General features: G+C 48.5%; 1 protein-coding gene across 3 annotated transcripts in view; it reads left to right on the plus strand.

The window, feature by feature from the left end:
- PEX11G (peroxisomal biogenesis factor 11 gamma) overlaps window positions 1–14,966 on the plus strand; it is a 40,223-nt gene extending 25,257 nt beyond the window's left edge. For all 3 annotated transcript variants that reach the window (XM_063914773.1, XM_063914774.1, XM_063914772.1), the window contains exon 5: window positions 12,585–14,966. In XM_063914773.1, the coding sequence (XP_063770843.1) occupies window positions 12,585–12,810 (226 nt within the window). In that variant the 3' untranslated portion in view covers window positions 12,811–14,966. The remainder of the gene's footprint in view (window positions 1–12,584) is intronic.
- Window positions 14,967–27,256: the final 12,290 nt, after the last annotated feature.

Below are 27,256 nucleotides of genomic sequence, written 5' to 3' on the forward strand. Positions count from 1 at the left end.
CTCCTCATCTATCACTTGCCTTGCATCATGTTATGTGTTACTTACCTATACTCGCACATGTCTGGACTAGATACAATTTACCTCACTGCGCTATGCAGCTAATTTTTTTTCCTGTTCTGAACAAACACTGTTCTCCTGCCAATTAGCATTTATTTTCAACAAGTGAATGATCAGGCTCATATGCTCAGAGATGCATGAAGCTTATCTGGTGGAGTGCATGGGAAATGGAGAATGAAGAGTCTGCACATTTTTACATCAGAGATGTGCGGAAATGCATTTGCAGCTGTCACTTTGTACATAGCGGCTGTGCAAAAATATGCAAATGCCACAGTCATCTGGATTTGTATTGACACCAGCGGCTGCATAAAAAGATGCAGCATCTGTCACCGATCCGCCAATTATACAAGTTCTGAGTAACCCTATGGTCATGCAGGAAGTAAGACGGTAGAGACATTGCAGCTACATACGGGGTCTCCGTCTCAAACATGCCCCCACAACGGCCGCTACATGCCTGTGTTTTTACTGCCACTCCCTGTCACCTCTTCCAAGCAGTATCAAACTGTCGCTCACTTTGCAATTAAATCTTCTGTGTAGCCGGTGTCGCAAGACCATCGTTGCACATGTGCAGTGCAACTTGGACAAAACTGAACTCATCATCTTCCCCCCCATCCAGAGCAACACCCCCCGACCAATATCTCCATCATTGTTGACAACACCACCATCTGCCCCGTTCCCCAACTCCGCTGCTTGGGCGTCACTCTTGACTCCTCCCTCTCCTTTGCACCCCACATCCAAGCTCTGGCACAATCCTGTCGTTTCCAGCTATGCAACATTGCTCGTATCAGGCCATATCTCTCCCAGAGTGCAACTAAACTCATCATCCACACACTGGTCATCTCACGACTTGACTACTGCAATGTTCTCCTCACTGGCCTCGCTTGCTCCCATCTTGCTCCCCTCCAATCTGTCCTGAACTCCGCAGCTAGGGTTATCTTCCTCTCCCGCCGCACCACCTCTGCCACTCCCCTTCGACAAAATCTACACTGGCTCCCATTCCCCTACAGAATCCTCTTCAAACTCCTCACCCTCACATACAAGGCCATCTCTAATTCCACTGCTCCCTACATCTCCAACCTCCTTTCCCTTCATACTCCCTCCCGCCCCCTACGGTCGACTAATGACCGTCGCCTCTCCACCGCCCTGGTCACTGCTTCCCATGCACGAGTTCAGGATTTTGCCCGTGCTGCACCCCTTCAGTAGAACGCACTCCCCCGCTCCATTAGACTCTCCCCGACCTTGCAAAGCTTCAAACGGGCACTAAAAACCCACCTATTCATCAAAGCATACCCTCCCGATGCATAACCCAGTGCTGAAGCCGCGCCTCCACCCCCCTGCCTCATGCCGTGAACACCTCAGCTTTGCTTGCATACTGCCATCTGGCTACCTCCCACTTGCCTGCACCTCTTGTCATCTGTCTGTCGCCCCTCCCCACTAGATTGTTAGCTCTTCAGAGCAGGGCCCTCTTTCCTCTTGTTATCTAAGCCCTCTGTCACGATCCGGGTATCTGGACGCCATTACTTACCCTTCAGATGCCTCCTAAGGCTGGCTCAGCGTTCCAGGACCGGATCCCGCTGTTCCTGAGTTTCCACATGCAGAATGTCAGAGTGGTGATTTCATCAGCCGCGGCCTCCGCTGTGCCCGCGTGGTTAAATGTGCGCTTGTCAGTCTGGCGTCTCCTGTGGCCGGCGTCGCCATTACTGTTTCAATTCTCACATGGATTACAAACCAAACTTCCCTCCAAGTGTCTGCATGGGCGCAGCCATCTTGGATTTTGTCATCTGATTATTTCCACCAATCTGCTGTCTGTATTGTTGATTTGCATAATTGCCTAGCCAACCCCTTCCTTGCTGCAGGTATAAGTATGCTGTGCCTGAGCAAGGAAGGCGTCAGTGCTTTGGTTGTCTAACCTAGTTCCAGTTTGTCTCTCTCCTGTGGTTGTCTTCCAGGTTCCAGCTCCTGTCTCCAGACTTCTGCTATAGAGACCCGCACCAACATTCCATCTGCGGTGTAGCCTGACTCTCCGATCCATTCTGGACTCACCTGTTTCCAGCTACAACAATCACCTGCTTCCAGCCCAGCTTCCAGCAGTGTACAGCTTCTCTTAAAGGGCCGGTGTCCTTTCTGCAGTTTACCACTCTCCACCGGTATTATTATTTCACCGCTCTCAAACAATCACCTGCTTCCAGCCCAGCTTCCAGCAGTGTATAGCTTCTCTTAAAGGGCCGGTGTCCTTTTCTGCAGTTTACCACTCTCCACCGGTATTATTATTTCACCGCTCTCAAACTCCAAACTTCATTATTATTTCATCGCTCTCAAGTTCGTTTATTATTTAACTGGTTCCAGCCAGTATCCACTCCGTACCAACAACAGTCTGGTTCCAGCCAGTATCCACAGCAGCCGTTTTACCTTCAGCAGCCCAGCCTTTCCTGGAACATCAGCTGGTACGATCCTGGGTTCTCTCCATTGCTACAGTCAGGCCTGGTAAGGACTTTCCAACTAGAAGATTATAAGAACTGTCTCACACTACCAGTGCCTGTGGCCCTTGCCACCCTGTAGTACCCAGGAATTGTATTTATCCTCTGTTGACTTTTATGTTTCCTTTTACTGCTGCTGTGTTACGGAGTTTGTCATAATAAACATCATTGACTTTTATCCTGGTTGTCGTGGTCACGCCTTCGGGCAGTTATTCTACATGTTACTTACATGTCTAGGGGTCTGATACAACCTCCCAGGTTCCGTTACATCTCAGCCCCTACAACTGAGGCTGCCTCCCGTCAGCTCAGGCAGTCAGTTGTGACAGTAAGCACTGACCTAATGAATCCAGCCGGAGACCAGGATCAAGCGGCCAGGCCAATGCAAGAACTGGCAGCCCGACTTGAACATCAGGAGGCTGCACAGGGCCACATCATCCGCTGTCTCCAGGATCTCTCTACACGGCTGGATGGGATTCAAACGACCCTCCGTGGACCTGGCACATCCGGTGCGTCCACTACAGTGACAACAGCTGTAACCCCACCCACCTTACCCATTTCCAGTCCACATCTTCATCTTCCAACGCCAGCAAAATTTGATGGATCTCCAAGGTTCTGCAGGGGATTTCTCAATCAATGTGAAATCCACTTTGAGCTTCTACCTGGCAATTTCTTCAGTGACCGTACCAAAATTGCCTATATCATCTCCCTTCTCAGTGGCTCAGCCCTTGACTGGGCATCACCTTTATGGGAGAAGTCTGATCCCCTGCTATCCTCCTATACTGACTTTGTAGCTACATTCAGGCGCATCTTCGACGAGCCAGGCCGGATAACATCTGCTTCATCTGAGATTCTCCGTTTACGCCAGGGAACACGTACTGTGGGACAGTATCTTATACAGTTTAAAATCCTGGCATCCGAACTGGCATGGAACGACGAGGCCCTGTATGCTGCATTCTGGCATGGCTTATCAGAACGCATCAAGGATGAGTTAGCTACCAGAGACTTGCCCTCTAAGTTGGATGAGCTAATTTCTCTTTGCACGAAGGTTGATCTACGTTTCAGAGAGAGAGCAACCGAGCGAGGAAGATCATCTACTCCTAAATCTTCTGCTCCTCCTCCTCGTCAACCATCTCCATCCAGGGATGAGCCTATGCAAATTAGTCGTTCCCGTCTATCTCCCGCTGAGCGCCGAAGACGTCTCTCTGAGTCTCTCTGTCTCTACTGTGCAGCTCCGTCGCACACTATCAATGCCTGTCCCAAACGTCCGGGAAACTCCAGATCCTAGCTCGCCAAGGAGAGGGCCGGCTAGGAGTAATGATCTCCTCTCCATCTCCTCATGACTGTAACCTCCCAGTGTCGCTCCAAATTGCTCAACGTTACAGGAACGTCATTGCCCTCCTTGATTCCGGAGCAGCTGGGAATTTCATAACCGAAGCTTATGTTAAACGGTGGTCCCTACCCACCGAGAGACTGTCCTCGTCCATCTCTTTGACTGCCGTGGATGGCAGCAAGATTTTTGACGCAGTCATTTCCTTAAGGACTCTTCCAGTTCGTCTGAGAGTGGGAGTTCTTCATTCTGAGTATATTTCTTTTTTAGTGATTCCAAGAGCCACACATCCAGTGGTTTTAGGCCTTCCATGGCTCCGTCTCCACAACCCATCAATTGACTGGACGACTACGCAAATACTGGCATGGGGTCCCTCCTGTGCTGAGACTTGTTTAGCCAAAGTTCTTCCTGTTTGTTCTTCCTTCCCCAGGTCATCTGATGTTCTGCCTCCTCCATATCAAGACTTCACGGACGTGTTCAGTAAAGCCTCTGCTGATATCCTTCCTCCTCATAGAGAATGGGACTGCCCAATCGACCTCATTCCAGGGAAGGTTCCACCGCGAGGCCGAACTTATCCGTTGTCTCTGCCTGAGACACACTCCATGGAAGAGTACATCAAAGAGAACCTGGCGAAGGGTTTCATCCGACCATCTTCTTCTCCAGCCGGCGCAGGCTTCTTCTTCGTTAAGAAGAAAGACGGTGGTCTGCGTCCGTGCATCGACTACAGAGGTCTGAACGACATTACCGTCAAGAACCGATACCCTTTACCCCTGATTACCGAGCTCTTTGATAGAGTTAGTGGTGCAACTATTTTCACAAAGCTGGACTTGAGGGGTGCCTACAATCTCATCCGAATCCGTGAGGGTGACGAGTGGAAGACCGCCTTTAACACCCGTGACGGACATTATGAGTACCTCGTCATGCCCTTCGGATTGAGCAACGCTCCAGCAGTCTTCCAGCACTTCGTGAATGAGATTTTCAGGGACATCTTGTACCGCCATGTCGTGGTTTATCTAGACGATATCCTCATCTTTGCTAATAATCTCGAAGATCATCGTTTCTGGGTAAAAGAGGTTCTTTCCCGTCTCCGTGTCAATCACCTCTATTGTAAATTGGAGAAGTGTGTGTTTGAAGTTAAAACCATTCCGTTTCTAGGTTACATTGTGTCCGGTTCCGGACTAGAGATGGATCCTGAGAAACTCCAAGCAATCCAGAATTGGCCTATACCCTTAAGCCTCAAAGGGGTCCAGAGGTTCTTAGGGTTCGCCAATTATTATAGAAAATTTATACGAGACTTTTTTCCACCATCGTGGCGCCTATCACTGCATTAACCAAGAAAGGTGCTAATCCGTCCAAGTGGTCCGAGGAAGCTACACAGGCCTTTCACCTTCTGAAGCAACGGTTCATCTCTGCACCAGTTCTGAAACAGCCCGACACCGACTCTCCTTTTATCTTAGAGGTAGATGCCTCCTCCGTTGGAGTAGGAGCAGTGTTATCCCAGAGGGCCAAAGATGGACATCTACATCCTTGCAGTTTCTTCTCCCGGAAGTTCTCCCCAGCTGAGCGCAACTATGCCATTGGCGATCAGGAGTTGCTAGCCATCAAGCTCGCTCTGGAGGAGTGGAGATACCTGTTGGAGGGAGCTTCCCACTCAATCACCATACTTACCGACCACAAAAATCTTTTATATCTCAAAGGCGCACAATGTCTGAATCCTCGTCAGGCCAGATGGGCACTTTTCTTCTCTAGGTTTGACTTTAAACTCCAGTTCTGTCCGGGTTCTCAGAATCGTAAGGCCGATGCCCTTTCCCGCTCATGGGAGCAAGAAAATGAGTCCGAGTCTGCAGACAAGCATCCTATTATTAATCCGTTGGCATTCTCCACGGTAGGGATGGACTCTACGCCTCCACCAGGGAAAAGTTTTGTTAAGCCAGTTCTAAGGAAGAAGCTCATGCATTGGGCCCATGCTTCCCGTTTTGCTGGACATACAGGCATTCAGAAAACCCTTGAATTTATTTCTAGGTCCTACTGGTGGCCAACTCTGAAGAAGGACGTTATGGAATTTATTGCCTCCTGCCCAAAGTGTGCCCAACACAAAGTCTCCCGCCAGTCGCCTGCGGGGCAACTGGTTCCATTATCTGTTCCCCGTCGACCTTGGACCCATTTGTCGATGGACTTTGTTTCCGATCTACCTATCTGCAACAAGTTTAATACCATCTGGGTGGTAGTTGACCGGTTCACCAAGATGGCACATTTCATCCCTCTCACCGGTCTTCCGTCAGCTTCCAAGTTGGCTCAAGTGTTTATACAAGAGATCTTCCGACTTCACGGTCTTCCTGAAGAGATCATATCGGATCGTGGAGTACAATTTGTAGCCAAATTTTGGCGAAGTTTGTGTCAAGCCCTCCAAGTCAAGTTAAAGTTTTCCACGGCTTACCATCCTCAGACCAATGGTCAAACCGAGAGGGTGAATCAGGACTTGGAGGCCTTCCTCCGTATATATGTGTCTTCCTCTCAAGATGACTGGGTTCAACTCCTTCCTTGGGCCGAGTTCAGCCACAACAATCAATACCATTCCTCATCTTCTTCTACACCATTCTTCATTAATTATGGATTCCACCCTAAAGTCCCAGAATTCCAACCGCTTCCCACAACTTCTGTTCCAGCAGTGGATGTCACCTTGCGTCAGTTTTCAAATAACTGGAGGAACGTCCGCGCAGCCCTGCTTAAAGCCTCATTCAGGTATAAGAAGTTTGCCGATAGGAAGCGTAGAGCGGTTCCTGCTCTCAAGGTGGGTGATCGTGTGTGGCTGTCCACGAAGAATTTGAGGTTGAGAGTTCCCAGCATGAAATTTGCACCTCGCTACATCGGACCCTTCAAGATTGAACAAGTCATCAATCCTGTTGCCTACAGGTTACAGTTACCATCCTTCTTGAAAATACCCAGGACATTTCATGTTTCTTTGTTGAAACCGCTGATCCTGAATCGGTTTCATTCCGCACTTCCTCCAGCTCCCAAAGTTCAGACTCAACGGGGAGTCGAGTACGAGGTGGCCAAGATTTTGGACTCACGTTTCCGTTACGGTCAGTTACAATACCTCATTGACTGGAAGGGCTATGGTCCTGAAGAACGCTCTTGGACCAATGCCTCAGACGTCCATGCTCCTGCCTTGGTCCGAAATTTCCACGCAAAGTTTCCTTTAAAGCCTAAGAAGTGTCCTGGGGCCACTCCTAAAGGGGGGGGTGCTGTCACGATCCGGGTATCTGGACGCCATTACTTACCCTTCAGATGCCTCCTAAGGCTGGCTCAGCGTTCCAGGACCGGATCCCGCTGTTCCTGAGTTTCCACATGCAGAATGTCAGAGTGGTGATTTCATCAGCCGCGGCCTCCGCTGTGCCCGCGTGGTTAAATGTGCGCTTGTCAGTCTGGCGTCTCCTGTCTCCTGTGGCCGGCGTCGCCATTACTGTTTCAATTCTCACATGGATTACAAACCAAACTTCCCTCCAAGTGTCTGCATGGGCGCAGCCATCTTGGATTTTGTCATCTGATTATTTCCACCAATCTGCTGTCTGTATTGTTGATTTGCATAATTGCCTAGCCAACCCCTTCCTTGCTGCAGGTATAAGTATGCTGTGCCTGAGCAAGGAAGGCGTCAGTGCTTTGGTTGTCTAACCTAGTTCCAGTTTGTCTCTCTCCTGTGGTTGTCTTCCAGGTTCCAGCTCCTGTCTCCAGACTTCTGCTATAGAGACCCGCACCAGCATTCCATCTGCGGTGTAGCCTGACTCTCCGATCCATTTTGGACTCACCTGTTTCCAGCTACAACAATCACCTGCTTCCAGCCCAGCTTCCAGCAGTGTACAGCTTCTCTTAAAGGGCCGGTGTCCTTTCTGCAGTTTACCACTCTCCACCGGTATTATTATTTCACCGCTCTCAAACAATCACCTGCTTCCAGCTTCCAGCAGTGTATAGCTTCTCTTAAAGGGCCGGTGTCCTTTTCTGCAGTTTACCACTCTCCACCGGTATTATTATTTCACCGCTCTCAAACTCCAAACTTCATTATTATTTCATCGCTCTCAAGTTCGTTTATTATTTAACTGGTTCCAGCCAGTATCCACTCCGTACCAACAACAGTCTGGTTCCAGCCAGTATCCACAGCAGCCGTTTTACCTTCAGCAGCCCAGCCTTTCCTGGAACATCAGCTGGTACGATCCTGGGTTCTCTCCATTGCTACAGTCAGGCCTGGTATGGACTTTCCAACTAGAAGATTATAAGAACTGTCTCACACTACCAGTGCCTGTGGCCCTTGCCACCCTGGAATTGTATTTATCCTCTGTTGACTTTTATGTTTCCTTTTACTGCTGCTGTGTTACGGAGTTTGTCATAATAAACATCATTGACTTTTATCCTGGTTGTCGTGGTCACGCCTTCGGGCAGTTATTCTACATGTTACTTACATGTCTAGGGGTCTGATACAACCTCCCAGGTTCCGTTACATCTCAGCCCCTACAACTGAGGCTGCCTCCCGTCAGCTCAGGCAGTCAGTTGTGACACCCTCGTCTCGACACATTTCACTCGCAGCTCTCCCCTACTCAATGACCATCTTTATCCTGCTAGTAAAGGCTCATCTCCATCTATGGCCACCAGCCTCTAGTAGTACGATGATCACTCCCTCAATACTTGCATCTTAGCTGTATTATGTCTTGAGAACGTGTGGTGCTCTCAGTGATCGCGCTGGGCGAAAAAAAATGTGGGTCCCAGGGACCCCTTGCTTTGAAAATGTGGGGTCCTACTTAACGATTTCTGGGTCCCATAACATAATATAGGGGGTGAGGCAGCAACATGGGATAAAGCGGGTAAGGGCAAGCAGCATTTGGGGTAAAGCTGATGGTAGAGGGGGCCAAGGACAGGCAGGGATTGGGGTAGGGAGGGGGAATGTTCAGTCAATTGGCAATGTTTTCTATTTATTATTATTTCTATAATAATAATAATAATAATTATCCCCCTGCAGCACATACAGCCATCCGCTCCCCTCTTCCTCCCCCCCTGCAGCACATACAGCCATCCGCTCCCCTCTCCCCCCTGCAGCACATACAGCCATCCGCTCCCCTCTCCCCCCTGCAGCACATACAGCAATCCGCCCCCCCCTCCCCCCCTGCAGCACATACAGCAATCCGCTCCCCTCTCCCCCCCTGCAGCACATACAGCCATCCGCTCTCCTCTCCCCCCTGCAGCACATACAGCAATCCGCTCCCCCCCCCCCCCCCCCCTGAAGCACATACACAGCCATCCGCACCTCTCTCTCCCCCTGCAGCACATGTACAGCGATCCGCTCCTCTCTCTCCCCCTGCAGCATATACACAGCCATCCGCTCCCCTATCCCCCCCCCCCGCAGCACATGTACAGCCGTCCACTCTCCTCTTCCCCCCCCTGCAGCACATACACAGCCATCCGCTCCCCTATCTCCCCCCCCCCCCCCCCCGCAGCACATGTACAGCCGTCCACTCTCCTCTTCCCCCCCCTGCAGCACATACACAGCCATCCGCTCCCCTATCCCCCCCCCCCCCTGCAGCACATGTACAGCCGTCCTCTCTCCCCCCCCCCCTGCAGCACATACACAGCGATCCGCTCCTCTCCCCCCCCCCTGCAGCATATACACAGCGATCCGCTCCCCTATCCCCCCCCCCCGCAGCACATGTACAGCCGTCCACTCTCCTCTCCCCCCCCCCCCCTACAGCACATACGCAGCGATCCGCTCCCCCCTTCCTCTCTCCCCCCCCCCCCTACAGCACATACAGTTACTAACGATGACTCCCATAGCATACGCCTGTCACCCGCTGACTGGATCCCCCTTGAGTGCAGCCACGTTAAATACAAACGTCTTCTGCAGCCTTCCATGGGGTCCCGCTCACTACACTGAGCCATCATGCTGGGACCTTGTGTGAAGCCGCTGCACATGACCAGGAGAGGAGTCGAAGCTCCACCTCCTCATTTTAAAGCCAGGATTCATCAAGCGGAGCGCGTCCCTGGGGACCCGCCCATTTTAGAAAAGTGAGTCCCTGGCCATGAAAACGGGGTAAAATACGCGCTATAGCGCGTTTTTGCGAACACTGGCACTGCTCTGTTACCTGTACTCTATTTCTGTTATTTATTTACTGTAATGCTATGTTTTGTCTCCCTGTACTGTCCTTTGTACGGCACTGCGAAACACATGTGGCACCTTATAAATAAAATGTAAAAATAATAATGTGCATCAGCAAATAATCTCTTCTCTGTGTACTAACTCGACATTGCATACAACTCCAACTCGGGCCCACTGATATTTGTATAATATACAGATGTGTCATCTTACATCTGTGCTGCAGTCACGCTAAACAGCCCTTCAAGTCACACCAAGATGCCATGATGTAGCGGGACTGTAGCGCAAAACACATTTTTTGCCTTTTTCCCCCCGCAAAAATGTGTCTTACATGCAATGTAATGCAATAGTACGCACAAGCAGCTACTGCTGATTTGAATGATATGCAGCATACCTGTATTCTGTGTGTGACTGCGACTGTATTTTCACGGAAAAAAAAAACGGAAAAAAAAGATGATCGGCTCTATTTAGTCACACGGCAGTCACGAGTTTTGTAACGTGACTTATAGAGTAAAGATGTAATAGGCCATACACAATGGGCGATATTCGTGAAAGATATGAATTATCTCGTTCATTAATGAATGAGATACCATTCGTATCTTTCAGTGTGGAGGCACCAGCGATGAACGATGCACGGCCCCGCACTCGTTCATCGCTGGTGCTCCGTCGCTTGTGCATGCAGGCCAATATGGACGATCTCGTCCATATTTGCCTTCACTGCTATGGAGCCAGGTGACGGGGGGAGTGAAGAAACTTCACTCCTCCCATCCCTGCCCCCCCCCGCCACCGGGTCACTCGTCGGCCGTATCCGCCGTCGGGCAGCTCGGCGGCGAATCGCGCAGTGTGTAGGGCCTCTAAGAGGGCACATCTGCATGTGCTTATTTAGATGCTGGTGTAAATTTCTTCCGACTCCACCCAAAACTCCATAACTCTGGTTAATAAGGTAAGAGATAGAGGCATTTCCCTGCCCCTCATCGTTTTCTCAAAGATCACATCACTTGGGGGCCCATTTATTAAACAATATTTTGGGGGGGCCCCATTTATTAAATAATATTTGGGGGGGCCCATTTATTAAACAATATTTGGGGGGGCCCATTTATCAAACAATATTTGTTTTTTCGGGGGGTTAGTCCCAAATATTTTGTTTCACCAGAATGTATGAAGAAAAAATTGTGTATACTCCGCGCTATATGTACACTGTAACAAGTAAAACTACAGTGTGCAGTCTGTCATATAAAATAATTGACTCAGTAGAACTATAGGGATAAGTATCAATAAATTCTTTATCCAATAATTGTTAAAAATAACACATTTCAAACGACACAAGCAGCGTATACTTAATAACAGTTAATCATTTATAATCACAGTTAGTATAGCATACAATATAATAAGATTACCAGAATGTATGTAAGTGGGACCGCAGTTGATATCTCCGATACCTGCTACGATCCCTCCATTCCCACGAACCATCCCCGGAAATTACCGCTGTGCATGCGTGGTCACCCTTGCAGCCGGGGTATCTCACTAAACTCATCGCAGAGACAGGCTCCTTTTGGAGACCCTGTCCTTCCTGTGCAAGGTGATCAATTCATCCGATGTGATCACATTCTGCAATGCGATCTTGGGCACTAATATCGTGTCCAGATCGCATTGCAAATGCAATCAAGGATAAATGGGCCCCTTACAGAGAAATTGTGGATGCCAGGTTGCTGACAAACCTTGTGGAAATGACAATGTAAAATCTTGGTTACCTGGAGAACTATATCGCCCTTCCTTTTTCTCCCCTTCATTCTGTTTTTTACCTCCCCCTCTCTCTGTCTCTCCCACTTTCCCTATCACTCTTCTCCTCTTCCTCCCACCCCCACCCCCTTTTTGTGTTGTCTTCCATTTCTTCCTGTTGCTTTCTGCTTTTCTTTCTCTTACCTTCTTTTTTTTTTTTTCTCTCTCATTTTTTCTTTTTTTATTTCTGCCCACCTTATTCTTGCCTTTAATCGTAAACTTCCTTCCTTCCTTTCTTCCTTCTTTTTGTTTTCATTTATTGTTTTTATTTATTTTTTCACCATCAGCCCCACATTGCTCCTACTCCACACCAGTTCCGTTTTCTCCCATCAGCCCCACATTGCTCCTACACCACATTTCCCGTTTCACCATCAGCACCACATTGCTCATACACCATACCAAGTCTGTCTTTTCTGGGACTGACTCACCTGTGGGCCGCAGTGTCCCGCCAGGAGAGAAGTTGGGGGGGGTGGAGGGGGAGCACTGTCGCCGCTGCTGTGAATGGATACCATGTGATGCGCATGGCATCTATACATAGTTCAGGAAGAGCCGGAGGGCAGTGGCATGCCCCCAAAGTTATCAAAACAGGGGTGCAGCGAGGCTTTGCCTCCTTTCTATGAGGATCCATCCCTTTTTTGCATGTGTCCAAGATCCCAAAATTTGGAAGATATGCCTCCCTGCCTTTTTCTCTACTACCTTCATCCTGGTGTTTATTGACTACAGCATCCATAGCTCTGACTGTGGATGCAAAGGACAGATACCATAGAAAATTATGTGTAAGATTTTAATTTGCATATTTTTTTTGTAGGTGTGACCCGCCAAAGAGCCGTGGTGAAATTAAATTCCTAATGAAGTCAGAACTTTTGTGCATAATCAGCTGTTCTTCTGATCTAATAAATGCCATTCACTGGATGCCCCCTGGTTTTATGTGGGGTGGCTGTTCACCCACATGGTTGGTTGGCCTGATGGGGACTATCTCGTCATTGATTGGAATCTACCAGACTGCTGTTGGTGGAAGCTCAGCTGGAGTGTAAAGCTGGAAGCAGCAGGAGAAGCAGATGCAGCTAACGCCACTATGAAGCATTTGTCTTGGTACCACAAGAAATTAGGTGTGCTAACACTGGACTACTATTCGGATTTACAGTGCATCCGGAAAGTATTCACAGCACTTCACTTTTTCCACATTTTGTTATGTTACAGCCTTACTCCAAACTTGAATAAATTCATTTTTTCCCTCAAAATTCTACACACAATTTTCCATAATGACGTGAAAAAAATGTTTTTGAGATTTTTGCAAATTTATTAAAAATAAATAACTAAGAAATCACATGTACATAAGTATTCACAGCCTTTGCTCAATACTTTGTTGATGAATCTCTGTCAGCAATTACAGCCTCAAGTCTTTTTGAATATGATGCCACAAGCTCGGCACACCTATCTTTGGGCAGTTTCGCTCATTCCTTTTTGCAGCACCTCTCAAGCTCAATCAGGTTGGATGGGAAGCGTTGGTGCACAGCCATTTTCAGATCTCTCCAGAGATGTTCAATCAGATTCAAGTCTGGGCACTGGCTGGGCTACTCGGTGACATTCACAGAGTTGTCCTGAAGCCACTCCTTTGATATCTTGGCTTAGGGTCATTGTCCTGCTGAAAGATGAACCGTCGCCCCAGTCTAAGGCCAAGAGCTCACTGGAGCAGGTTTTCATCCAGGATGTCTCTGTACATTGCTGCATTCATCTTTCCCTCTATCTTGACTAGTCTCCCAGTTCCTGACGCTGAATAACATCCCCACAGCATGATGCTGCCGCCACCATGCTTCACTGTAGGAATGGTATTGGCCTGATGATGAGCATTGCCTGGTTTCCTCCAAACATGATGCCTTGCATTCACGCCAAAGAGTTCAATCTTTGTCTCATCAGACCAGAGAATTTTGTTTCTCATGGTCTAAGAGTCCGTCAGGTGCATTTTGGCAAACTCCGGGCTGGTTGCCATGTGCTTTTTACTAAGGAGTGGCTTCCATCTGGCCACACTACCATACAGGCATGATTGGTGGATTGCTGCAGAGATGGTTGTCCTTCTGGAAGGTTCTTTTCTCTCCACAGAGGAATGCTGTAGCTCTGACAGAGTGACCATCGGGTTCTTGATCACCTCCCTGACTAAGGCCCTTCTCCCTCGATCGCTCAGTTTAGACGTCCAGCCAGCTCTAGGAAGAGTCCTGGTGGTTCCGAACTTCTTCCATTTACGGATGATGGAGGCCACTGTGCTCATTGGGACCTTAAAAGCAGCAGATGTTTTTCTGTACCCTTCCGCAGATTTGTGCCTCGAGACAATCCTGTCTCTGAGGTCTACAGACAATTCCTTTAATTTCATGCTTGGTTTGTGCTCAGACGTGCACTGTCAAGTGTGGGACCTTATATAGACTGGTGTTTGCCTTTCCAAATCATGTCCAATCAACTGAATTTACCACAGATGGACTCCAATTAAGCTGTAGGAACATCTCAAGGATGATCAGTGGAAACAGGATGCCCCGGAGCTCAATTTTGAACTTCATGGCAAAGGCTGTGAATACTTTTGTTCATCTGATTGCTTCGTTTTTTTATTTTTAATAAATTTGCCAAAAACGCTTAAACATTTTTTTCACGTCGTCATTATGGGGTATTGGTGCTAATTCTGACCTGATCGCTAGGCTACGTTTTCATATAGCGGGCGATCAGGTCTAAACTGCGCGTGCGTATGCACCGCAATGCGCAGGCGCGTCGCACGGTTACAAAGTGGATCGCCGCTCAGCGATGGGTTTGTGCAAAGGATCCATTCGCACAGGCGTTCTCAAGGAGATTGACAGGAAGAAGGTGTTTGTTGGTGTCAACTGACCATTTTCTGGAAGTGTTTGGAAAAACACAGGCATGTCCAAGCGTTTACAGGGCGGGTGTGTGACGTCAATCCCGACCCTGAACAGGCTGAAGCGATCGCAGCGGCTGAGTAAGTCCTGGGCTACTCAGAGACTGCATAAGATCTGTTTGTACAGCTCTGGTACACATGTGTTCGCACACTTGCACAGCTAAAATACACTCCCCCTGCAGGCGGCGACTATCTGATCGCAGCAGTGCAAAAATCGCCTGCTACCCATCAGGTCGTAATTAGGCCCATTGTGTGTAGAATTTTGAGGGGGAAAAAATGTATTTATTCAGTTTTAGAATAAGACTGTAACATAACAATGTGGAAAAAGTGAAGTGCTATGAATACTTTCTGGATGCACTGTATGGTAAAGCCAGCATAACTAGCATACCTCTCTTGTATTAACCTTCGTTTTAGACAAATTTTAATGTACAGTAAGCAATATTAAATGCGGATCAATCAATATGATTTTTTTATTTTTTACAAATTATGGTTTTATTTTATATATCCTCGGCTTTTACTTTCATTCTTCTGCTTGGAAATACAGTACTATGAAGTTATATACTGCAAGTAAGCTCATGTCTGTATTTCTTTCTTCATTTGGTAGAAGATTACTAAACCAAATAGATTAATACTTTGGGGTATATTCAATAAGAGTCAGATCCATTCCGACATGTAGTTGTCAGAATGGATCCGACAACCCCTATTCAATGGACGGCCAAATCCGACTGTCGGATTTGGCCGTACACAGGGCCCCTATTCAATGGACGGCCAAATCCGACTGTCGGATTTGGCCGTACACAGGCCAGGGGGTGCAGATGGCAGTGGCCGGTGGGGGGATTAACGGCGGCGGCCATGAGTGGGACGGTGGCGGGGGGAGCAGAGATCGGCGGCCGGTGGGAGGAGCTGGCTGCGGGGGGACATGTCTGCGGCGGCGGGGGGAGGCGCTGCAGGGAGAGAGGTGCTTCTCCCGCCGGCCGCCGATCTCAGCTGCCCGCAGCACCGCTCGTCTCCTGTCCTCAATTGGACATATTTTCAAGTCGGATTGAGTTTGTCGGAAAGGGGGCCAAAACCTGTCGGATTTGGCCCCATTTCCGACCGAAGCACGCGGATCGGCAGCTATTCCGTAGGAAAATAATCAGCCCCTGAATAGGTCGGAAATTTCTGTCAGAAGCTGCCGTCTTTCCGACAAGACCGCAGCTTCCGACAGTTATTGAATACACCCCTTAATCTAGAATGTGTACAAGCCATCTTGTTTTAAGGCGAGCAGAGCAGAGCAGATCACACAGGAGCATGAATGTATAGGATACAGTAAGTACATGCTGAATGTTGAGGATTCCTTAGTTTGGGATATAGTTATTCTACTTAAATTACCTCATCTTATTGTTTGAAAATTCAGATGCCTCTGTGGAGTTGGGCTTAATAATCAAAGGGCACATTATACATGGGTCTGCATTACAACAAATCCTTAATGCTATTATAGTATGGTACATGATTGCAGTCTTCACATAATGCCAGGAATACTCCATTAATTTATGATTAGTAAATATAATTCTAATTTGATTTACTTTAGCTTTGTACGTCTTTGTAGTTTGAGCTGAAAGTGACTTACTGTAAATATGATTTTGTGTAACAAACTCCACTACTTGCAATTTTCAGAAGAATATTAAAGAGCTGGCTACTTCTAGTTCTTGCGTTGATGGCGTGAGCCACGTCCCTCTGCAGCTCCGCTGCATACTCAGCCGTCCTGGGCTTCAATTCTGTTGGCTGCTAGTGCCCACAATCTCCCGAGACCCCACTGCAGAGCATGGAGAGGTATATGGCCTCCCCGATGCCCAGTAAACAGCAGCAGCCTCATTCTGTTTGTCAGAATCCAAATGCGTCTTATCCAATATGGCCACTGCAGCTTCTAAGAACGCCAGAGCTCCAGTCACACACCCTGCCATGCAACCACTGGAGCCACAGCACAGTGCTCCCGCTTCTCCTGGTGCAGGTACTGTGTCCTCCATTTCATAGGCATTGTGCAGGCTATTCAGTAGATTGTGAGTCCCCTACTTGAAAAACAGGCCAAAGAACAGGCTGCTGTATTACAACAAGCAGTCACTGATAATAAAGATAAGAACTTGCTAGGAGGCTTTCTCCAGTGGAACACAGGCCTAGAGAGACTTTCAAGATGTCACTACTTTAAAGTCCTGGGCTTCTAAATTATAGAAATCTGAGTACCAGATCTGGGCTAATCTGGATGACCGTAAGAATATGGTACAGATGTAGCCACACTCATCCAGCCTGCGGCATGGGCACATGCCCGAAGTGCGGGTGCTCCGCCCATGTATTCTTATGGGCACCCGTACTTTGACACATTGCCACGCCCACACTTGGCGCAAATACGGCAAGCTGTAGGCTAGATGAATGTGGCTACATCTGTAGGTCACGCCGCAATAAGAGTTGTGAGCCTACCAGAAACCTTAAAGGCTCTGTGCTTTACCACTTCTTACAGTCTACACTCACTGAACTGATTAATATTCAAGATTTATGTAGTTTGAAAAGAGCTGCAAACCTGATCCTCTAGATCACAACCTCATTCCAGATCACAAAGTGTACTATTCCAAGCATTTAAAAAATATTTTTAATGCAGATGTGATAAATATTTTCTTTTACGTCCTAGAGGATACTGGGGTCCACAAAAGTACCATGGGGTATAGACGGGCCCACTAGGAGACATGGGCACTTTAAGAAAATGGTAGTGTGGGCTGGCTCCTCCCTCTATGCCCCTCCTACCAGACTCCGTTTAGAAAATGTGCCCGGAGGAGCCGGTCACGCTTGGGAAGCTCCTGAAGAGTTTTCTGCATTTATTTTCTTTTTGTTGTTTTCAGCCAAGTCTGGCTGGCACCAGACTGCCTGCTTCGTGGGGCTTGGGGGGGGAACGGCCCAACCTCCCTAGGGTTAATGGTCCCGTTCCCCGCTGACAGGACACCGAGCTCCTGAGGGTCCTATTCGCAAGCCCCACCACCATAGCGAGCGTACAGACCCATAGTACGCCGCCACCCCTAATAGAGCCAGAAGAATGAAGAGTGGTGAGTAGGTGGCCGGCGTCCCGGTTAGCGGGTCGCCAGCTGTAATGGCGGCACTAGGGTAAGAGCGCAGCACTGACAAGCAGGCTGCGGCTCCAGGCTTCAGAGGCATACAGGGTGTCACAGCATCAGAGTGGCGGCCGTCCTGCTTACCGATCTGGGTGCGTTGGGTCTCAGGGGCGGCTTCTCCTCCGTCGGATGCTGGGTCCCGGGGGGCAGGTGGCGCTGCCGCCGGCGGTTCCCCATTCCGTGGGCGCCGCCATTGCGCTCAAAGTCCATGTGGGGCTGTAATGTAACCTCTACCTTCCCTCCTTCCTCCGCAAATGAGAAGCAGAGCGGGAAGGTTAAAAGGAGTATCATCGCTGCAAAGCTACCCCCCAGGCTCACGTCTCTCCGCTACAAAGTCCCAGTGCTTCTAGCATACAGCGTGTCTCTCAGCTACAGAGTTCCAGTGCTTCCAGCATACAGCGTATCTCTCAGCTACACAGTTCCAGTGCTTCTAGCATAGGGGGTCATTCTGACCCGTTTGCTTGCTGCTGTTTATCGTAGCCGAGCGAACGGGCATCTACTGCGCATGCGCCAGTGCCGTAGTGCGCCGGCGCATGCCAGACGGCCTAAGGCCAAAGCAGGTCAGCGATCGCCTCTGCCTGATTGACAGGCAGAAGCGGTCGGTGGGCGGGAGGGGGCGAAACGGCGGTGCTTGGCTGCCGTTTCGTAGGCGCGGTCCGGCCAACGCAGGCATGGCTGGACCAAACGGGGGGCGGGACGCAGCAGCTGTGTGACGTCACACGCAGCCACTGCAGGCTGGTGAGCGAGGAGTAGCTCCCGGCCAGCACGCTAAAGCTGCGCTGGTCGGGAGCTACTCCTGAAGTGCAAAGGCATCGCCGCTGTGCGATGCCTTTGCACTTCTGCGGGTGGGGGGGGGGGGGCGGCACTGACATGCGTCCCCCCGCATGTAAGGGAAGATGATCGTAGCTGTGCTAAATTTAGCACAGCTACGATCAACTCTGAATGACCCCCATAAAGTGTGTCTCTCAGCTACAGAGTTCCAGTGCTTCCAGCATACAGCGTCTCTCTCAGCTAGATTTCCAGTGCTTCCAGCATACAGCGTGTCTCTCAGCTACACTATAATGTGGATCCCAGTATCCTCTACCGACTACGAGAAAAGGATTTACGGGTAGGTAATTCAAATTCTATTTTTTCTTAAATTCACAGTGAAAATAAATGATAAACTTTCATGCAAAATTACCAATGTTCTCTTGCCATGAAACGGGCTCCGATAAGAGCCCATCTTGGCAAAGAGCTGGAAGCAGTGTGATAACATATCGCTATCAGGCTATTTCCTGTGTCCACAAAGACGCAGCCTTCTTGTTCATTACGGTGGACTTCCGGACCTCTGCCATTAAGCCTTATTGTTAACAAGTTGGCCTCTTGTTTTGTGGACTAATGGTATAGGTACAAGACTTTATTTCTTATTAAGATAATTAAACCCTTTTCCACATTTGCCCCTGAGCTGCTTATACCTAGTGTTCTGTATGCCGTTGAACTGATTATCCAGCATTTCTACATTGCATGTGGACATTACTTCTTTTATGCGTCTGAGCTAATTATATGCATTCCACATTCTGCTCCAGTAGCATCTGCTTCTAAGCTAATTACCTAGCAGCCACCTGTGTTGACCTATATGCCTTCATTACATACTGCTGCTAATCACTGCTTCCGAGCTAATTATTTCAGCAGTCCGTGTTTTGTTGTTTTTATCCTATGATGTTTTAACTGCTAGTTTGTACCACCTATTTTTTAATCTATCAAGTACTTATGATAAATCATTGTTATGTATTTCTCCTACCTCTGTGTGACATAATCATTATCGCCTATAACAGGTTCTTACAACTATTTCTACATACCTTTTACACTGTTATGGTGTTGGGACATTCCCAGTAAGTAACTTTCTGTGCACTATAGTTTCTCTGACGTCCTAGTGGATGCTGGGAACTCCGTAAGGACCATGGGGGGATAGCGGCTCCGCAGGAGACTGGGCACAAAAGTAAAGCTTTAGGACTACCTGGTGTGCACTGGCTCCTCCCCCTATGACCCTCCTCCAAGCCTCAGTTAGCTTTTTGTGCCCGAACGAGAAGGGTGCACACTAGGGGCTCTCCTGAGCTGCTTAGTGAAAAGTTTAGTTTTAGGTTTTTTATTTTCAGTGAGACCTGCTGGCAACAGGCTCACTGCATCGAGGGACTAAGGGGAGAAGAAGCGAACTCACCTGCGTGCAGAGTGGATTGGGCTTCTTAGGCTACTGGACGCCATTAGCTCCAGAGGGATCGAACACAGGCCCAGCCATGGAGTCCGGTCCCAGAGCCGCGCTGCCGGCCCCCTTACAGAGCCAGAAGCAAGAAGAGGTCGGGAAAATCGGCGGCAGAAGAGATCCTGTCTTCACCAAGGTAGCGCACAGCACTGCAGCTGTGCGCCATTGCTCCTCAGCACACTTCACACTTCGGTCACTGAGGGTGCAGGGCGCTAGGGGGGGGCGCCCTGAGCAGCAATAAAAACACCTTGGCTGGCGAAAATACATCACATATAGCCCCCAGGGCTATATGGATGAATTTTAACCCCTGCCAGATTACACTGAAAAACGGGAGAAAAGGCCGCCGAGAAAGGGGCGGAGCCTATCTCCTCAGCACACTGGCGCCATTTTCCCTCACAGCTCCGTTGGAGGGAAGCTCCCTGGCTCTCCCCTGCAGTCACTACACTACAGAAAGGGTTAAAAAAGAGAGGGGGGCACTAATTAGGCGCAGTATAAACAATACAGCAGCTATAAGGGGAAAAACACTTATATAAGGTTATCCCTGTATATATATAGCGCTCTGGTGTGTGCTGGCAAACTCTCCCTCTGTCTCCCCAAAGGGCTAGTGGGGTCCTGTCCTCTATCAGAGCATTCCCTGTGTGTGTGCTGTGTGTCGGTACGTTTGTGTCGACATGTATGAGGAGGAAAATGATGTGGAGGCGGAGCAAATTGCCTGTAATAGGGATGTCACCCCCTAGGGGGTCGACACCTGAGTGGATGAACTGTTGGAAGGAATTACATGACAGTGTCAGCTCTTTACAAAAGACAGTGATTGACATGAGACAGCCGGCTACTCAGCTTGTGCCTGTCCAGACGTCTCATAGGCCGTCAGGGGCTCTAAAGCGCCCGTTACCTCAGATGGCAAATACAGACGCCGACACGGATACGGACTCCAGTGTCGACGGTGAAGAGACAAATATGACTTCCAGTAGGGCCACACGTTACATGATTGAGGCAATGAAAAATGTTTTACACATTTCTGATAATACGAGTACCACCAATAGGGGTATTATGTTCGGTGAGGAAAAACTACCTGTAGTTTTCCTGAATCTGAGAAATTAAATGAGGTGTGTGATGAAGCGTGGGTTTCCCCCGATAAAAAAACTGATAATTTCTAAACAGTTATTGGCATTATATCCTTTCCCGCCAGAGGTTAGGGTGCGTTGGGAAACACCCCTAGGGTGGATAAAGCGCTCACACGCTTGTCAAAACAGGGGCTCTACCCTCTCCTGAGATGGCCGCCCTTAAGGATCCTGCTGATAGAAAGCAGGAGGGTATCCTAAAATGTATTTACACAACATACTGGTGTTATACTGCGACCAGCAATCGCCTAAGCCTGGATGTGCAGTGCTGGGTTGGCGTGGTCGGATTCCCTGACTGAAAATATTGATACCCTAGATAGGGACAGTATATTATTGCCTATAGAGCATTTAAAAGATGCATTTCTATATATGTGTGATGCACAGCAGGATATTTGTCGACTGGCATCAAGAGTAAGTGCGCTGTCCATTTCTGCCAGAAGAGGGTTATGGACACGACAGTGGTCAGGTGATGCGGATTCCAAATGGCATATGGAAGTATTGCCTTATAAAGGGGAGGAGTTATTTGGGGTCGGTCTTTCAGACCTGGTGGCCACGGCAACAGCTGGGAAATCCACGTTTTTACCCCAGGTCGCCTCTCAACATAAGAAGACGCCGTATTATCAGGCGCAGTCCTTTCGTTCCCATAAGGGCAAGTGGGCAAAAGGTTCCTCATTTCTGCCCCGTGACAGAGGGAGAGGAAAAAGGCTGCAGAAATCAGCCAGTTCCCAGGAACAGAAGCCCTCTCCCGCCTCTGCCAAGCCCTCAGCATGACGCTGGGGCTTTACAAGCAGACAGGGAGGCAGTTTTGGAAGCCATTCACAAGCTGTATTCCCAGCAGGTGATAATCAAGGTACCCCTCCTGCAACAGGGAAAGGGGTATTATTCCACACTGTTGTGGTACCGAAGCCGGACGGCTCGGTGAGACTGATTTTAAATCTAAAATCTTTGAACACTTACATACAGAGGTTCAAATTCAAGAGAAGGGGACTACATGGTGTCTCTGGACATCAAGGATGCTTACCTTCATGTCCCAATTTACCCTTCTCACCAAGGGTACCTCAGGTTTGTGGTACAGAACTGTCACTATCAGTTTCAGACGCTGCCGTTGGATGGTCCACGGCACCTCGGGTCTTTACCAAGGTAATGGCCGAAATGATGATACTCCTTCGAAGGAAGGGAGTTTTAGTTATCCTTTACTTGGACGATCTCCTGATAAGGGTAAGATCCAGGGAACAGTTGGAGGTCGGTGTAGCACTATCTCAGGTAGTGTTGCGACAGCACGGTTGGATTCTCAATATTCCAAAATCGCAGCTGGTTCCGACGACTCGTTTTCTGTTCCTAGGGATGATTCTGGACACAGTCCAGAAAAAGGTGTTTCTCCCGGAGGAGAAAGCCAGGGAGTTATCCGAGCTAGTCAGGAACCTCCTAAAACCGAGCCAAGTCTCAGTGCATCAATGCACAAGGGTTCTGGGAAAAATGGTGGCTTCCTACGAAGCAAGCCCATTCGGCAGATTCCACGCAAGAACTTTCCAGTGGGACCTGCTGGACAAATGGTCGGGGTTGCATCTTCAGATGCATCAGCGGATAACCCGGTCACCAAGGACAAGGGTGTCCCTCCTGTGGTGGTTGCAGAGTGCTCATCTTCTAGAGGGCCGCAGATTCGGCATTCAGGACTGGGTCCTGGTGACCACGGATGCCAGCCTGCGAGGCTGGGGAGCAGTCACACAGGGAAGAAATTTCCAGGGCTTATGGTCAAGCCTGGAGACATCACTTCACATAAATATCCTGGTGCTAAGAGCCATTTACAATGCTCTAAGCTTAGCAAGACCTCTGCTTCAAGGTCAGCCGGGTTGATCCAGTCGGAGAACATCACGGCAGTCACCCACGTAAACAGACAGGGTGGCACAAGAAGCAGTCAATGGCAGAAGCTGCAAGGATTCTTCGCTGGGCAGAAAATCATGTGATAGCACTGTCAGCAGTATTCATTCCGGGAGTGGACAACTGGGAAGCAGACTTCCTCAGCAGACCTCCACCCGGGAGAATGGGGACTTCACCCAGAAGTCTTCCACATGATTATAAACCGTTGGGAAAACCAAAGGTGGACATGATGGCGTCCCGCCTCAACAAAAAACTCGACAGGTATTGCGCCAGGTCAAGGGACCCTCAGGCAATAGCTGTAGACGCTCTGGTAACACCGTGGGTGTACCAGTCAGTGTGTGTTTTCCCTCCTCTGCCTCTCATACCCAAGGTACTGAGAATTATAAGATGGAGAGGAGTAAGCACTATATTCGTGGCTCCGGATTGGCCAAGAAGGACTTGGTACCCGGAACTTCAAGAGAGGCTCACGGAGGATCCGTGGCCTCTACCTCTAAGAAGGGACCTGCTCCAGCAAGGACCCTGTCTGTTCCAAGACTTACCGCGGCTGCGTTTGACGGCATGGCGGTTGAACGCCGTATCCTGAAGAAAAAAGGCATTCCGGATGAAGTCATCCCTATCCTGATCAAAGCCAGGAAGGATGTAACCGCAAAACATTATCACCGCATTTGGCGAAAATATGTTGCGTGGTGCGAGGCCAGTAAGGCCCGACGGAGGAATTTCAACTGGGTCGATTCCTACATTTCCTGCAAACAGGAGTGTCTATGGGCCTGAAATTGGGGTCCATTAAGGTTAAAATTTCGGCCTTGTCAATTTTCTTCCAGAAAGAACTAGCTTCAGTCCCTGAAGTGCAGACGTTTGTAAAAGGGGTACTGCATATACAGCCTCCTTTTGTGCCTCCAGTGGCACCTTGGGATCTCAATGTAGTTTTTGGGTTCCAAAAGTCACATTGGTTTGAACCACTTAAAGATGTTGGCCCTGGCCTGGGCCAGGCGCGTGTCAGAATTGGCGGCTTTATTCTGTAAAAGCCCTTATCTGATTTTCCATACGGACAGGGCGGAATTGAGGACTCGTCCTCGGTTTCTCCCTAAGGTGGTTTCAGCGTTTCACCTGAACCAACCTATTGTGGTGCCTGCGGCTACTAGGGACTTGGAGGACTCCAAGTTGCTAGACGTTGTCAGGGCCCTGAAAATATATGTTTCCAGGACGGCTGGAGTCAGAAAATCTGACTCGCTGTTTATCCTGTATGCACCCAATAAGCTGGGTGCTCCTGCTTCTAAGCAGACTATTGCTCGTTGGATTTGTAGTACAATTCAGCTTGCACATTCTGTGGCAGGCCTGCCACAGCCAAAATCTGTAAAAGCCCATTCCACACGGAAAGTGGGCTCATCTTGGGCGGCTGCCCGAGGGGTCTCGGCTTTACAACTTTGCCGAGCAGCTACTTGGTCAGGGGCAAACACGTTTTGCTAAATTCTACAAATTTGATACCCTGGCTGAGGAGGACCTGGAGTTCTCTCATTCGGTGCTGCAGAGTCATCCGCACTCTCCCGCCCGTTTGGGAGCTTTGGTATAATCCCCATGGTCCTTACGGAGTTCCCAGCATCCACTAGGACGTCAGAGAAAATAAGAATTTACTTACCGATAATTCTATTTCTCGTAGTCCGTAGTGGATGCTGGGCGCCCATCCCAAGTGCGGATTGTCTGCAATACTTGTACATAGTTATTGTTAACTAAATCGGGTTATTGTTGTAGTGAGCCATCTTTTCTAGAGGCTCCTCTGTTATCATACTGTTAACTGGGTTTAGATCACAAGTTATACGGTGTGATTGGTGTGGCTGGTATGAGTCTTACCCGGGATTCAAAATCCTTCCTTATTGTGTACGCTCGTCCGGGCACAGTATCCTAACTGAGGCTTGGAGGAGGGTCATAGGGGGAGGAGCCAGTGCACACCAGGTAGTCCTAAAGCTTTACTTTTGTGCCCAGTCTCCTGCGGAGCCGCTATCCCCCCATGGTCCTTACGGAGTTCCCAGCATCCACTACGGACTACGAGAAATAGAATTATCGGTAAGTAAATTCTTATTTTTTGCTTCCTACGGTTTCATTTTTCTCTGTATAAAACGGCATATCAATCATTTAAAACCTCCCATTCCCCTAACACTAAATGCTTACTAAAATTGGGGAATGCTATTCCTTATTCATAGATTTTAAAAAATTGACAATAAATCAGACCTCTAACCTCTTCAGAAGCTCACAATCCCCTAAGTGTTTAAACTTGTATGAAAGCCTGGCCATTCCTATACTAAAAACAGCATGGAATCCACAGAGGTACTTTGACGCTTTTATAAATGTAAAAGTATTTACACCCAACCTCCAGTTGATGAGCAGTATAGAAATATTTAGATCCTGACACTGGATCAGCTATACACCATTATTACCTGTAATGAGGTATGATCAGCCATGCAGAAATTAAAACAAATAACAGCCCAAAACCCCTGGTCCTGATGGTTTTACAGGGGAATAATATAGGATTTACTAGTATCTTCAATACTATTCATATGAGCGTGACCTCCCAAAATGTTTTAATGATGCCCGCATCAAAGTGCTGGTAGAGGCTTAGAACTAAAAAAGAGGGGGGGGGGGGGGCCTGGACTGCACACCCCATTACTAAAGATATCAAGAGGTGCTATCATGCTGAGGCTTCTAATACTATGCTGGAGGAAGAGAGATGCAGGTGCACACTCCTAGCACTAAGAACACTGGTAGTAAAAAGAAAAAAGTAATTTAAATAAACCTTCACAATTAACATGGAGTATAATTTAAGTTCTTAGCACGCATTTGTGCAAATATGTAGGCCCATGTACCGCGACCAGGTGACTTCATCACATGAGTCCCTAACATTCCTAATGCTATCACATTATATAAATTTATCCAGGGCTTACCTCTAAATAGTGTCCTTATCAATGTGTGATCTGAAATGCAGGAACCCAGCTAATTAAAACACCTAAGGGTAAATGGGAGGGGTGTCAATACCAGAGGACTACTGTAACTCTGCTTATGTCCCAGCTAAAGCGAGAGATTACTAGGTGTGACCGGACGGTCCCGTACGACAGCCCTCACCGCTTCGCGTCCTGTCCCCAGTCACAGAATGGAGTTTTAGGTCACACCGGACCTGGCCACATAGGGGATTCCCGCTTACGGTCAGTAACCGCCTGTTACTGACTCCACCCACTGCTCAGTGGGCGTGTACTAGGTTGCCACCATCAAACTCCTAATCTGCCATGGCGTCTGGAACCACGGTTCTGCTCTGTATGCGTCGGCACGCTGCCTTGCCACACCTGTGTGGTGCTGACGAATCCCCAATAGTCGCTTGACTAGGCCTCTACCCAGTAGCTGTCCGGAGGCAGAGCTTGGAGACGCTGGTTACACCCTGGACAGCCGGAAAACGGAGCTAGGTTTTGCCTAGCCCTGCAGGTCACAAGATGACGCAGTCATCTTGAGGCAGATGATGTTTATTTGCTCAAATAGCTTTCAAAAAAACTTCCCTATTGCTAGGGGCAACAGCAATACAGCAAGATGTTACAGCAGAAAGTAGTTGGTATAATACACTCTGGAGCTCACAGGCCTCCTATTTTAATACAGTAAAACTGAAATGCATCTCAGGGGGTAGTTTCCCCCTCTGAGCCCTTTCCATCCAATCAAGATATCTTACAAAATATAAATAAATTAGGGTATAAGTGCATGAAGCAATTTCCTCCTTCCTGTCACACACAAAGTTTGGTGTCATTTAAACTCCCAATTCCTACCACCTGGTAGTTTACGCTTCGCCATTGATACATGTATCACATATACGAATCCTGAATGGTATATGCATATCAACTAAACCAGCTACATAAATAAATACAGGTTCCAAACCCATACCAATCCATACCACTTTACATATGGAATAAGGAAATATTTCAAATATGGTGCCTAGCACCAGTTGTCCTTTAAAAGGTGCTGGGCACTTAAGGGCTAACCCCTTACGCGCCGTGGTCGTCATTAACCATGTGGCCACCAGGAACTCCAGCCACAGACCATCGTAAAATATCTTCTATGTATGTTGTACAACTGGCAATCCTTGCCACTGACTCTTCTGGGCCCAGTTATAGGGTTATTGTGTATATATATATATATATATTTATTTATTTATTACAGAAGCAAGGGATAATGTTG

This window comes from Pseudophryne corroboree, chromosome 1 (genome assembly GCF_028390025.1).
Source record: "Pseudophryne corroboree isolate aPseCor3 chromosome 1, aPseCor3.hap2, whole genome shotgun sequence".
NCBI classification, from domain to species: Eukaryota; Metazoa; Chordata; class Amphibia; order Anura; family Myobatrachidae; genus Pseudophryne; species Pseudophryne corroboree.